This window comes from Lates calcarifer, linkage group LG17 (genome assembly GCF_001640805.2).
Source record: "Lates calcarifer isolate ASB-BC8 linkage group LG17, TLL_Latcal_v3, whole genome shotgun sequence".
In the NCBI taxonomy this organism is placed as follows: domain Eukaryota; kingdom Metazoa; phylum Chordata; class Actinopteri; family Centropomidae; genus Lates; species Lates calcarifer.
Window position 1 is genome coordinate 17,928,925 of NC_066849.1, and position 15,065 is coordinate 17,943,989.

At 39.4% G+C, this 15,065-nt stretch overlaps 1 protein-coding gene across 1 annotated transcript; it reads right to left on the minus strand.

Moving 5' to 3' along the window:
- Positions 1–5,455: 5,455 nt before the first annotated feature.
- LOC108881192 (N-acetyllactosaminide beta-1,3-N-acetylglucosaminyltransferase 3) lies at positions 5,456–12,436 on the minus strand. The gene is made up of 2 exons (XM_051077502.1): positions 12,294–12,436; positions 5,456–8,183 (listed from the first exon to the last, which is right to left on the minus strand). Exon 2 carries the CDS (start codon positions 8,171–8,173, stop codon positions 7,040–7,042), a length of 1,134 nt encoding a protein of 377 aa, XP_050933459.1. The 5' UTR covers positions 8,174–8,183; positions 12,294–12,436; the 3' UTR covers positions 5,456–7,039.
- Positions 12,437–15,065: the final 2,629 nt, after the last annotated feature.

Consider the following 15,065-nt stretch of genomic DNA (forward strand, 5'->3'; position numbering starts at 1 on the left):
TTACTGAGCTTGTTCTGGTAAAGATGCCGTACAGGATGCCTATGGGCACATTCTCCCCTGAGTTTAGCCAATCAGGCAGTCTCTACGCTCAGGCAGCGCACGCTCTCTTAAAGATACATGTATCAAATGGCGAGACAGACGTGTGAGGTTATAAGTAGTTCAATATAGTGAGGCTCAGCACCGTTTGTTGAAATGATAACGAGTAGAAGTTGCAGGGAGTGACACAAAGCTTAAAAGTGGAGGCTGCCTGAAAAGACGGCGTCAGGGGTGAAATAACCATGTTTTTTTAAAAAAAAAAAAAGAAAACACACACACACACACACACACAGGGAGAGAGAGAGACATTTGGTTTTTCGTACCCTGCTGTACAAGCTCAACAACTCCTGTTTGCTGCAGGGGCTTTAGACAACAATCACAACAGGTAGAAATCTCACATTGATGCTAACTTGAATATCTGGTGGTCCTAGCTATTTTCAGCTGTTACATAGGCTCTTATCACTTTAAGATAACAGACAAACGTAATAGCTGAAAATTCAAGATGTGACATCTCAGTGTCATCTAAAATCACAGAAAGAAGACCTCCCCCCACCCCCCAAAAAACCTACATAACTAGGTTAGTAGTTAATTTATGAAGTAGGCTACATTTCTAGATCAGACATCACAAAGTAATTCACATTAAAGGCAAAAGAAAGACACAGAACAAAGACACAATATTGAACATATCAAATGTCCAGTGTGACAGCTGAACCAAAGCTTTTGCCATGACCATACTCTACGCTCACCTTTGGCCATATGTCCTGCTCTACTAGCTTAGCAACCAGAGAGGTATGGCATTCATCACATAAGTGACTGTTGCCTTGTTTATCTGTAACATTAGGGGCATTAGCTACAAGTTTCACACTGTAAATGCCAGTAGACAGTGGCATATCTGCTGGTGGACATACTGTGTCATGTGGCACACAACAGTGACATTTAGTGACATTTTGATTTGACTTTTTTATTTATTTTATTTATTTATTTTTAGGGTCAGATTGTTGGTCCACCTCTTGGTCCAGACTGAAATATCTTATGATGTTCTCATAATGTGGCTGTAATAGCTATTGGATGGATGGTTGCCATGCAGACATTTAGGTGTATTAACTTCGTTCGTACCCTGACTTTTAATTTTCAGGTCAATATTTTAATTTGTGTAATACCAAATTTCCTCATCAGTTGCCTCAGACACCGTCTTCATAGTCAAAGCAGCTTGACGGCTTAGTTGAAGGAAGGAACAAATTTGACACATAACCTACCTCAACTATTAGAGTGAAAACCTGCTTTTCCTGTTTTGTAGCATTTACTGTTACTAAGGTTATGGGTTTTGGTGCATTTCTTAGGGGGTGGGGGGCACTAAACAGAGACAAACACACCAAGCCATATCTTTTGTGCTCATATGAAGTGAGAGTATGATGTAGACAGATGGTTTAGGTATCAAGCCTTTTATCTAATTTCTGCTAATATTTAGTAGGGTACCACTAGGAACACGACAAATGATATCTGCCAGTGATACTGAAATGTTTTCATGTGACACACAGCATCAGCATTGACATATATCAATAACAATCTTATTTGATGATAGAAAGTAGTATGTGATAGGAATAAGCACCATATCACTTACAAGTGTCAAAAGCCAGCATAATGGCAGCAGCATACCAAAAACCATTTTGCAGTTGCACACCATTCAGAATTGACACATAACACTGGAACATGGGCGTCATACCACCAGGATGTTTCCATCTCAGCCCTGCTGACGTTTAAGTTCTCCACCAAGCACAAAAACTTTTGTGAACTATTTCAACTTTCTTCCTCTCAGCATGATAATTGATGATGAACCATCAACCGTCACTGAGCATGTTGCGTCTGTCACTTCAGTTGTGATATCTGGTGCTATAAAGCATGAGAAACATCAGGACTTATTCAACTGAATGTGACACTCCTTGTACAGACTCTGAACTTGATTACTGTGATGCCTCTCTGTCAGGGCATGCACAGTTTTTTTTTACTGATGTTTTTTTCACTGCTCTTTACTGGCTTCCGGTCCCTGCTTGCATTAAGTCCAAGTCACTAATTCTCACCGTCACCACTAACACAGCACCCACCTATTCTAACTCCCTCCCTTATTCAGGTTTGCGACTCTTGATTTGTATGATTTGTTGTTTTGTCCAGGACAATAGGTTAACACTGAGCCTCAGGTTACAGTATACCAGCTGCTCACAGAGTACGTATGGAGAGTGCCAGTTGTTGGTGAAAGGATGTGGGTCTCACCTCAGTTGGGTGGTTGCCAACCATGCACTGCCAACTCAACTTGGTTTCAGTTGCCTTGATAACTACAGACATTTTGATTTCCGTAGCCTGCTGAACAAACTAAACTGCTACTGTGTGCTGCAGAGATCACAGCAAGTGCTGTGACTGATGAGGGCTGGTCAGAGCACCCGCTAATGTGAAGGACAGCTGAAACCAGGTGACAAAAAAATCACACTGATCCAAGCACGACACCAGAATATTTGGAGGTTAGTCCTGGTTATTCATGGGTTATTGTTTTGACACAATAGCCTATGTAAAAGCTGAAAACTTAAGATGTGACATCCAAAATCACACCAAGAGTACACGTTATTAATGAGGCACCTTTCCTATGTCAGACATCACAAAGTAAGTCACAAAAAACAACATAGTATAAAACATCTGTAACATACAGCGTGAAAACCCTCTCTCTGCAGACTCCCTTGCTCTTCCAGTAGAAGCCTGAGGGAGGAGCTCAAGCTCATAAAACCCACGAGAGTCAGCCAGTCCTCCTCCCCATCCTCTCACTTCAACTCCTCTAATTTAGTTTGCACAACTCAGACTCACAAAGCTGGCAAACAGTTGGACCTCATTCTGGTACAGGATTGGATAATAGACAACCTTTCTCTGCTGCACATATTAGACCATTTCTTCATTCAGTGCACAGCATCCCTCCTTGAATTTCTTAAAGTTCACATGCCTAGATCTCTTTCTAGTACAAGCTCCATCCTCATAGCACTCACTGATGGTCAATCATGCTTCAGAACGTAAATAGTGTGCAGGTTTTCCACATTTCAGCTATCACTAAATGTGTCCATTTCAGGTGAGTGGACATAACCTGTTGGCTGTCAGATGCCCTTGACTCTACTAAAAATTTACTGTATAAACACAAAACATCAGAGTGACTACTGTGTCTGTTTTTAGAAGGGGGAACAAAAAGATTGAACCATTAGATAATATTTTCCTCATATTGTTTCAGGAAGGAAGGTCTCACATGAGCTAGCACTGGTGAAATATTCCAACACAGTGGCAACTTTCAACATCCATGCAAGGGGGACTCATCCTGATGCCTGAATATGACATTGTCAAATGACAATATTGGTTATTTTAAGAAGGTAGACATGTCAAAATACAAGATAGTTTACCAAATTTCCTATCTTATAAACAAAAATATCAGGGGTGGTTTGGCTGCACTCTTCTTGCAATTGCATGTTTTTCTTGATTCTGCACCCACCACGAATATGATGAAGATTTCCTGCTACAATTCATTTTTAACTGCATTTGGAAGCCAGAGTATGTTTTAGCTCTCACTCTGATTTAACCCAGGCATGTTTTACAGCATCACAATTTGGCCTAGTTTCAGGTCTCTGAATCTGTGCCCACATCTCTGATTTTGTCAGTAACACAAAAGCAAAAGAGAGGGCTTGCATCACTTTTAGATGCACATGCAAACATGGGGCAACAAAACAAAACAAAACTGAATAACTGAGAGGTTATGGGGAGAGCAAGCCTAAGACATCCTGTTAAATATATGATTACCTATTTGCATCTGATGGCCTTGTCAGAACACTGGGTTTTGAGAACATGGTTGATGCTTTTGCAGAATAACTGAGGAGACACTTCATGTTCTCTAGCTGGTAATTGAATCGTTGCTGTCAAAGCAGTAGGAATTTCATACATGCTGGTTGTGTTACGACAAAGAGGCCCAGGTCCTTAATCTGTGCTGCTCATCCATTTACTTTCATTTGAAGTCTCTTGCAAAAACTAACCTAAAGGTGTTGGAATGTGCACAGGTCTTTCGCCCTCAGGATGTGTGTAAATACATATATATCCACTTTATGTATTTGTATATATGTGTGTCCATAGGTAGACAAATCACTCAATGAATGAATGGAATCACAAGAATCTCTGGTTTGTGTGCAATGCTGGGGGTATGCTCTGTTTCTGTCACAGATCAATGCTGAACCCAAATGTAGACAAAAGACAAACAGGTAAGGTGAAAAGTTTGTCTTCAACACAGTCTGTAATGATGGTGACAGACTGGGTTTGGGGCTGAGGTGAGGGGTAGTCATCTAGCAGGAAGCTTTGCAAAGGGGATTCCGAGAAAAAGAGCAGTCTGGCGGGCTTGGCAGGCAGGTGAGACTGAAGACAAGGAGGACGAGTATAAAGGGATAAAGCAGACGGGCAGGCAGAAAAGACTAACTAACAAATATAGAGAATAAGCAAATTCTCTGGGGGGAGCACATCAACAAGATCAACAACAACAAAAAACTTAGATAGTACCAACAATCTAGTGAGGAATGGGTTGCTGGTGCTGGGTTCTTATAGTGGTGTGGTGACGGCTTGATAGCAGGCAGGTGTGTTGATTTCCAATGATGGGCAGGTGTGTGGAGAGAGAGAGAGAGAGAGAGAGAGAGCAAGAGAGGGTGAGAGTGAGGGTCCACAGATAAAACTAAAACACACCACGCACAACTCACTCATACTGAAAAGGCAGAAAACAACAGCACAGCAGGCAGGTGTCATGGAGGAGGGAGAATGGCAGTTTTTTGATCTTTTAAAAAACTTGGAGAAAATAAATAAAGACACTTAAATTGTACATTCAGAGAGACAATCTCCATCACGTGTGCCCTGAAAAAGTCAAAGAACACAATACAATGACCAATATATCCATCCATTATCTATACCACTTATACGTTAAGGGTCAAGGGGGGGCTGGAGCCTATACCAGCTGACCTTGGGTGAGAAGTGGGGTACACACTCTATGGATCACCAGTCCATCACAGGGCCAACACATATAGACAAACAACCATTCACACTCACATTCATACTTACGGGCAATTTATAGTCACCAATGAACCTAACATGCATGTCTTTGGACTGTGAGAGGAAGTCGGAGTAGCTGGAGAGAACCCACACAGGCAAAGAGAGAACATGCAAACTCCACACAGAAAAGTGTATGTATATTTTTATATGAAATATATTTTTGTGATATGCAGGACACAATATCATCTCAAAGCTGATTAATTACAAAATATCACAATATATATCCTCTTCTTAGCAGCATTGAAATAAAATAGATTAAGACATGTCTGTATACGAGGAGGCTTCATGGAAAAAGGAGAGTTTGAAAAAACGGTTTAAGTTATGATGTTTATTTTTGCATTGCAACATGCATTTAAGGGTTCAAGTTATGACACATTAGTGTGAGAACGTACAGGTGCATTGAGATCAAATTCCCTGTGTATGATTTTTACCTATTTACTTTTTCCACAAACTTTTTGAAGCTCCCACATATATTCAATAGACTAATGTCTAAAACAGGGAAATCAACTTTTTTCCAACTCGAACAATGTAAAAGCATAGAGTAATCTTACATGTGAATCCTTACTGGAAACCCAGTGACCCCTTTATTAGTGACACCTGATTACAATTGTTGTATCTGACAGTACATAAATGTTAGTCCTGCAAAACATATTTTTTGCTATTTATTTTTTATTCTATTTATTTTTTATAACAGTTCTGATTGAGAAGCACTGATGTAAGGCACAAATATACAGGCTATACCAATTTAAAAAAGAGAGAAAACTGCCCTGCTTACAAGCCCTGAGGAATTATTTTAAATATTTTTGTAAGACCTTGGACACCACATTATACCTGAACTAGTCATTCATAAAGCTAAGGAACAAGTGTACAAGCTTTCATAAATACACTTTTAAAAATTACATAATTAATAATTCAAGTGAAGTCAGTGAGCAAAGTGACAACAAAGTATTCGGTGCCAACATGACAGGTTTTGGGACAATATGCTATGGACACAATTTAGTTGGTAGTCAGAATTGTGGCTCAATATCCGGCCCTAGTCACAACACTATTACACTACCAGCTGATGGAGATTACATAAATATATAATACACAAAACACACTCTCCCACATGAGGTCATCGTTACACCCACAGATACACTGACACAATCTGTGATCTTCAACAAATATCTACTGTGTAGAAACTACTTTTTATCATCAATGTGAAATTTACCATTTGAAATGACTGAAAATAACAACCAATGGATCCTGGATTTCAGACAAAGATAAAATCTGGCTTTTCTCCAGCCAGTATTCATTGATCATATGTGCTGAAATGAAAACCACCACTATCCGTTTTTATTTGCTGTAGGTAGCATTAAACTAATGTTAAGTCCATGGCCTGGTTGAGAATCTTGCCACTGGAAGACATTTAAATGTTTCCAGCTGACTTATAAAGTGAGTGAGATGTAGTGTATGTAGCTATATCATCCAAAGACTGAGGATAAAGATTCATACCTTTTTCTTTTCTTTTTCAACATAACTAAGGATGTGACTTCACAAAATATGAAATGCTCCTTGCCCCTGGAGGTATCGCTAGGCTAAACTGCAAACTAACTAGCTCAACATGCTAATGTTTGTAGCTTAATTTAGAGCAGATAAAACACACTATTAAATCAGTTTCTCAAACTTGTGGTTATGTCTGACCCTGACCCCAGTGTCCCCATGTGTGTCTGGCTGACTGCTCATCCACATTAATAACACTGAGAATAAAAAAAAGTTCACTGACCACTGGTAGAAAAACAATTCAAACCTTTTCCCATCATAGAAGTAAGAAAATCATGCCTGCACTCACAGCAGGTGCAGGAGACGAAAGTGTCAACAAGCGCTGCTACCACCAATAAGTTACAGTGTAATGCTGCTAAAGTAATTTCTTTGAGGCACCACATTTCAGATTGGGGTCGTGTATTCTGTGCCACATGAGATACATGTGAGATGGAAGGAATCTGTGAACCAGTAAAACCTCTTTATAATAGCAAGGATCATGTGCATCTAGCTTGCTGGAGGGAATGTGCAGTCCTGCGGTCTTCACACCCATATGGGAAACAGGACTCAGTCCTGCTTTGGCCAGACACATCCCCATGTAAACATCGTCAATGGGAAGAATGGTAATGGACTGGGACATGTTGTATATGACCAAAGCTGTATGTCCAGACAGGAGGAACCCCCCACCACCACAGTAGGGGGGATATGAATTTGACTCCTGTACCTGAACTGGGATAAAGTACTTGCTCCCAGATGATCTAATGGGACCCACATTCTGGATCAAATGGCCAGTAAACAGGTGCTTGCTTCCATCATTGTCCTTGAGGCTCTGGAGATAATCGACCATGTTGTCTGTGTTGGCAAAAACATCATCGTCACCATTTAACAGGAAGCGAACTTTCGGACAGTTTCTCTCCATCCATTCGAGGAAGAGTACCTGCTTCAGGGTGAGGTTGTAGAATGTGTCACTAAAGTCCCATTGGAGGATGTCATTGTACTCACGTTGCTCCAGTTCAAGCAGTTTGTTCAGTCTTTTTTTCTCAAATCCAGAATCCATCGTTCCTGAGATGAAGATCCTCCGGATCCACACACCATTGTGTAACCTCTCTTTAGCCCAGGTTTTGCGCAGCACCTCTCGCCGTTCGTAGTTCACAGGGGAGCTTTTAATGACCAGTAAAAGGAAGATGTCTGCAGATTTATCAACTCCTCCACATTTGTCAGGAAGGTCCAGGAGCATGGGGAAATGACGACAGTGTCGATAGTAGAGGAAGTCTTTTATACCACCAGGAAGGGAGCTGAAGCCTGAGATGTTGGCAGCAGACATATTTTGTTGACAACTTGGCCAGGAGTATACATAGGAGTTCTCTGTCGTGGGTTGCCTTATATGACTGTTCTCCTCTCTAACATCTATGCGAATGGTTTTGTGGTCGATAAAATCTTTACAGAGGTGGAGGACTAACAGACCAACAGCTCCTGCCAGCAAGAAATTTCTTGCTCTGATGTTTCTCATCCTTGAAACTCTGCAGTGACAAAAGAAAACATTTTTTTTAGATCAACATATCTCATTCGGATACAAAATAACTGGTATGACCAATTAGATATTAATTACTCAGGTAAGTTAACGTTGATGATATCAGTGTTTGTGGACCAAGCAAAAACCAAAAAGATAACTGAGTATTGGATTTAAATCCAAACTGATCCAGGCAGCATTTGTGAATTGTGAATCACTTTCTGCTGCCTAAAAATATCAATGCACCAACAATGCACCCAATCACAACATGGGCACAGGATGGGAAAATGACACACTGTCAGTCTGAAAGTAGCAAAGACACTTGGTGTTGCACTTGAAGCCACTTTGTGCCAATAGGGCCCTTAGAGTTAAAGTAGGAAATATAGATTGTGTAGTAGTACATAATTTTAAATACACAATATGAAACTGATCGCATGAAGCTGATCTTTCTGGAAAACAATGCATCAAAGAAGAATACAGAATAACAGAAACACTGGAGCTTAATATTTGAGAACTGAAGCACCTGTGCGACACAGACAGGGTGACTGCCCATAAACTAAAACATGTGCTAGTGCCAGTATATAACCCCTCTTTGAGCCCCACTTGCACTGTGACATTACTGCTCTGAACAGCAGGCAGAGGCAAACAGAAGCGAGCAGACTGAGCCTCAGAGCAGACATGAGGTGGCTTGGCATCTGTCTGCAGAATCCTCACATGCTGCACTGTTACATGGGGTGGGATGGGTGGCAACAAAACAAATGCTGTCATGTCTCCTCGCTGTCATGGGTGAAATATGTTACATAGGTGATGCCAGACATTGAGTCATTAAAACAAACTGAAATGCTCATTTAGCGAGATGAGGAAAAAAAGGGAAACTCCCCACTCAACTTAAACATTTACTGTAAAATGACCTGCCTAGACACAAAACTAGCCTCACCCTGTTACTCAGAATGAGGAAATCATGCAGTAAAATACACAGCTGAGCGATTGTATGATGCCTTAAAATCTACCACAACCAGTCAGGAAGAAAGCCTGAGTAGTGCCTATAAAACTATACTACATAATTTTTATTAAGCCTGTCAGAGGTCTTAAAAGTACACAGGATGTTTTTCATGTTGGTGAGGATCTATGTGTTTGTAGTGCTTCTTCCCTCTACTGCATGTCTTTTATGTTTTCCGTGATGTCATCATTTCTAAATGATGCAGCAATTCACATTAGTTTCCATGAAGTTTCACTTATCAAAATGTTGACTGGAATGAAGGAGGTCACTCACCTACACTGATCAATAGACACCTAATTAAATATTTTACAGCTTGAACATGACTGCAGAGTTAAGTTGTTATATCTAATATTCACAACAAAAACTTAACATTCTCTAAATCAACAACCTGTTGTTTACGGTTACTTAAGTATTGTACTTATTGTTCAAGTATTGGACTATTATTTTGCTGTACTTTCTTCCACTTTATTTATCTGACATCTGTAGCTATTAGTTACTTTGCAGATATTAGAGCTGAAACAATCAGTCGATTAATGTATCACTGATTGGCAGAAAATTAATTGGCAGCTGTTGTAATGACCAAATAATCATTTTAGTCACTTTTCAAGCAGATTATGTCAGATGTGAGGAATATACTCATCTTTATCAAACATGACTGTAAACTAAATGCCATATCCTTCTGGACAATTAATTAGTATAAATATATGATGCATTGTTACAGATTGACACTGACAGGAGTGACTCTGTTGAGTATATGATGTATATGATAGTCCAAGTACATTTCAATCAGGAGAGACTTAGAGAAAAACGTGCACAAATCTGGATTAGAATAGAATTTTATTGTGCACGAGAGAAACAGAGTTTTGGCGCTTAGACCCCAGCAGGAAGTAGATCCCCATGGGAAGCATTCAGATTTTAAGTGGTGCTTCCGATATAGGAAACTACCTCCCTGAAACCTAGACCTGGTGGCGGTGATGGTAAGTAAGGCTTAGTCAGGACAAGTATTTATAGCATGAATGAAGTTATCTCGTGGCACTTTTCGTATAGAGCATAGACTGACTCTTATGCTATTGCGTGAGAGACCCAACAATTCCCACCATGAGCAAGCACTAGGCGACAGTGGCAAGGAAAAACTTCCTTTTAAGAGGCAGAAACCTCGAGCAGAACCGGACTCAGAGTGGGCGGCCATCTGCCTCGACCGGTTGGGTTTAGAAAGACACAGAGAGAAAGAGACATGGGGGAGGAATGAGGCCTGAGGTTGGGACGGCTTCCTGTGAGGGGACTTCTAATCAGGGGTAGATGAAACGTGGGGGAGGTGGGTCGTACAACGTCGCGATGCTGAAATGACAGCTGAATGACAGCAGAGAGAGAGAACATTTTAAACTGATACAACTTACAGGTGATTGGCTCTAGATGAGCGACGGTTGTAATTGGATGAAAACAGAATTAGTGGGTGGGGCTTAGAGATAACCGGAAGCAGTTGAGAGTCAGCAGCCCAGTGCAGATAGACAGTCTCCCTGATTGAACTTTCGCTAAGCTTCATATCTGTAATAATACTGCACTTTAAGAGAAACTGATTTAAAGTCCATTTTTAATGTAAAGTAATTTTTTGGATTGCAGGATGTTACTTGTAATTGAATATTTTCCGGAGCATTTTTTCTCCATTTTTGTCTTTCTGCTTTTCCTTGAAGCATCTGAACATTTCAGCATTGCACAGCATTGTGAATATTGTCAGACAAACCAGCCTTGTTAGAAGTTTACCATACAGTTTACAGATCTATGCAATGCTGAGTGACTGATTATTGAATAAAAATCCAAGTACGTTATGCTATTAATATAAAATCTATTGTCTGGTGAATACATATCACTCGATACCTGGCCTCTGATCAGGAGCTCATTCTGGCTTTAAGCATTATTTATATGAATTATATTAATACTTAAACCTCTCAGGTATGCTATCCTCCCTTCTGATTTGAATTCCTGGGAGACAGACCTAATGTTATTTTTCTTTCACTTCTTGATATTCTGCTGAGGAACTAGAGCTGAGATTTGTCCTTCATTTTCAAACAGCTCTGGTGCATCATGGTTAAAATTGAAATATTTTTATACTATTTTTATACCCTAAATTCTAAATTACCTGGATGACATGGAAAAGAATTGGCTGTCGGTTTCTGTTTCTGGGAATCCTACTGTACTTGTGAGAGGCTGCAGAGGAGAGTGGAAAAAACTATCTCTCATTCCTTTATGAAGTCACAGCCACAAGAATAACTGAAATGTAACACGAATAAAAATGAATGAAAAAAATAAAAAAAACCTGAGTGACCCTGCAGCAGCTGCACCATGACACCTGACATCTTCATTTTCTACAAAAAGTTAAGAAGAATAATTCAAGCTGAGTTAAAGCAGCAGTTAAAGCAGTACATACCAGTCCAAAACTTCGAAACAAATGTAGCGCTGACCATCGTGTGAAGCCATGATTTTTTTTTTGTGGCATCAAAGGTTTACCACAAACAATGGCTTCTTTTTCAAATTTCTAATGGAAAACAGTATACTTATTCAAGTTCAAGGACGTATTCATACGGCCATTCAAACTCATAAAACATTTATTGTATTGCAGGCTCGATCAGGACGTTGTACGTCAGTCTGTGGTCAGGAGATTGACTCTCTCATATATGATGCCGTACCCATAACATATTGGGTACGGCATCGAAAATTGAAGGATCAAGTTACATTTACATATAACGGACATAACGGACTATGTGCATAATGACGTATGCGCGTTATAGACTGTAGACAAAAGAATAAAATAAACTGGTTTACTATTTTAAAAAAGGAATAAAACAAGTTACAAAATAATGATAATAATTCATCTGATAATGACTGACGAGCACTTTATGTGCGCCATTTGTGAGTACATCATTCAGTCAAGTAGCTTCCACATTATACGGGATAACGTATCGACTGAGGTTTTAAGCCGAGAATAAAAATGTTGGAATCAGCTGCGAATCTGAGATGTTTCCCGTTACTTTAAAATGGGAACTCACTTCCCAGGAGGAGCGAACAGCTACCGGATAAACAGCATTAAATAAAACAGGTTTGTCTATTTGACCGTGTACTCACTGTTAGAGGAAGATCGATCCTCTCGTCTGTCTCTGTCTCTGTCTCTGTAGCTACAAAGATTATTAATAAGTTGAGTGTGAGGCAGCATGTCTCTGTCCTCAGGGGTGATGTTTCCTGCGCTTGCTGGGCGGTGTCTGTTTCTGGTGATAAGAGCAGCTGCGAGAGAACTCACGCAGCGTCATCTGTCCATGTAGGAATCGATGGAAAATATATGACATAAAAAAACATAAGTAAAATAATCAGTCCTTTTTATATACATTATTAGATTATTAAATAAAAATAAAATGTATTATTATAACTGGAGTTATTGATATTAGTAGGCTACTTACACTCGAGGTGGAATGTAACTAAGTACATTCACTTGAGTACAGTTTCGAGATACTAGTCTGCATTTTATGCTGCTTAAATTAAAAATATACTTTTTACCCCATACCATCATTTCACAGCTGAAATCCTTTTTTTTTTTCAAATAGTTGTGAACATATAAATTATGATGAATTATTACACACTAAATACTGAAAAGTGCATTACTAGTTTAAATGATCACCACCACAACACACAGGTGTAACATTAAATGCTGCCTTCTGTATTTGTTGCATATATAGTAACGTAACATGACATAGGCCATTCAACTTATAACAGGCAACTTATACCTTTAATACTTCACACTGCAGTAGTGGTACTTTTTCTTGAGTGCACCTGAATACTTCTTCAATCTCTGCTTGCAGTGCTTAAATAGCACTCTGGCCTTCTAATCTACATTCCCATGACATTATTGCTGATATTAGGATCTCATTATTACATTAACTGCATCAAATACCCAGTACACATTACCACTTACTATATAACCTTACTTCAACATCCATGAGAAAGTTTTGAACTCCCCTTTGAATCTTTATGAGTTGGTACTGACCAAAATAACCACACCTACAGGACGGACATCTATTTACTCTGTCCTGCTGGAAAAAAGTCATGATAGGACAGTGACGAAACTAAGGCAAGGCAGCCAGAGAAATCATTAAACTCATAAAGAGAACTAAATGTAATGTAGTTGCACAATGAATCCTGATGCATTGATTCTTGTCTGTGCATGCAATACAGTGTAGATTCTATGTATGCATATGTTGTAATTTATCCGACTGTTGATTATTTTTGTATCGAAGTTGGATGAAACGATTTAAAAATCTGTTATAGTACATTAATAGTGTAGCGGAGGAGGATAGTGTAACTCAACATATATTATAAAGAATACTAACAGCTATACACACTGCTCCACTTGATGTAAACTTCTGTCTTCCTCAGCTGCTTGCTCATTGTGGCAAACCCCATTCTGACAATACGTATGAAGTTTGATAACATCTTCCCCTTGGTCTTTCTATAGAACACAGACTAAATTAAAAACAGCACAGACTGAGCACAGCAGGCAACATATAACATCCCCTAAAAGTAGAAGTAAAGTTGACCACAAAATATGATGATGATTCTAGCAGCCATGGGCTCTATAATTTTATTCTGAGAAAGAGCAAATTAAATATGTTGATGTATGACAAACCGTGTTAAATCTATGAATAGAAGAACAGCACAGCACTTTGATGTTCTGCTTTCTTGTATATTTCACACACACTCACACAGATAAAGTATGTTATGGTGTGATCTCACTTCCTCACAGTGAGGTGTAGAGTGGGTGTAAGCAAAGCTAGCAAATACCGAAACTAAACTTTATTTGGACCTTATTTTTCCGTGGTTATTTACTCATAATATAGTACAGATGATAAAACTCTCAGAAACACTCAGTATAATGTGTTACTGGATGTTTAAATGTCACTGTCTACAATGACACAGCCAGCAATACCTGACAAATGTAAAGGATGTTACAGATGGAGGATACTTGCTCCAGATGCAGATGGTTTGCTCGGGGAACAGCGGGGCGAAGAACTTAATCAATGTCTGGAGTAACCGATGTTCTTCTCTTCTTGGACGTGGTCTCAGGTTAAGCATTGGAGCAAGTTCCTTAGGGTCATTGCTTGTATGCTGCTGAGATATTGTCCTGCAGGTTCTGTTATTTTTGAGGAGGGTGTAAATGCAAAAACATTGCTGAGAGCTGGAAGGATAAAAGCTGGAAAACCAGATTTTAGTCGACGGGTTTAAGAAGATTCAACACATATGCTGAGCTGAGACAAATTGAAAGAGAAACCTGAACACAGATACTTCCATACAGGGCATGAGAGGTCGATGGATTGTTTGATGAGTGTTAAAATGATGTGAATCATACGTCGTGGCCTTCACAGTCACCTGATCTCAACCCAACTGAACACCTGTGTGACATTCTGGAGCTATGTGTGAGTAGGCGCTCTCCACCACCACCATCAAAACACAAAATGATGTCACTTGGAAAAATGTTTTTTGTTTTTTTTTTAATCCCTCCAGAGATTTGTAAAAGAGTTGAAGCTGTTCTCATTTAGACAGTGACAGTTCACCTTCCAGTACAACAATGACCCGAAGCTTAACATTCACAGAAATTTATAAAAACAGGTTCTTACTTTGTCACTATGAATTACTGAGTGTAGGTTAATGTGGAAAAATGGTATTTTTATCCATTTAAAATTACATTTTCAGTACAATAAAGAGTGCAAAAACAGATGTGGCCTGACTTCTTTCTGGAGTGACTGTATCAGATCAGGTAAACTTAAACTTAATTTTATCCAGCTGGGGTAACAGAGTAGAATAAAATATGGTTGTCTATCAGTAACTGGAAAAATAATAACCACATAT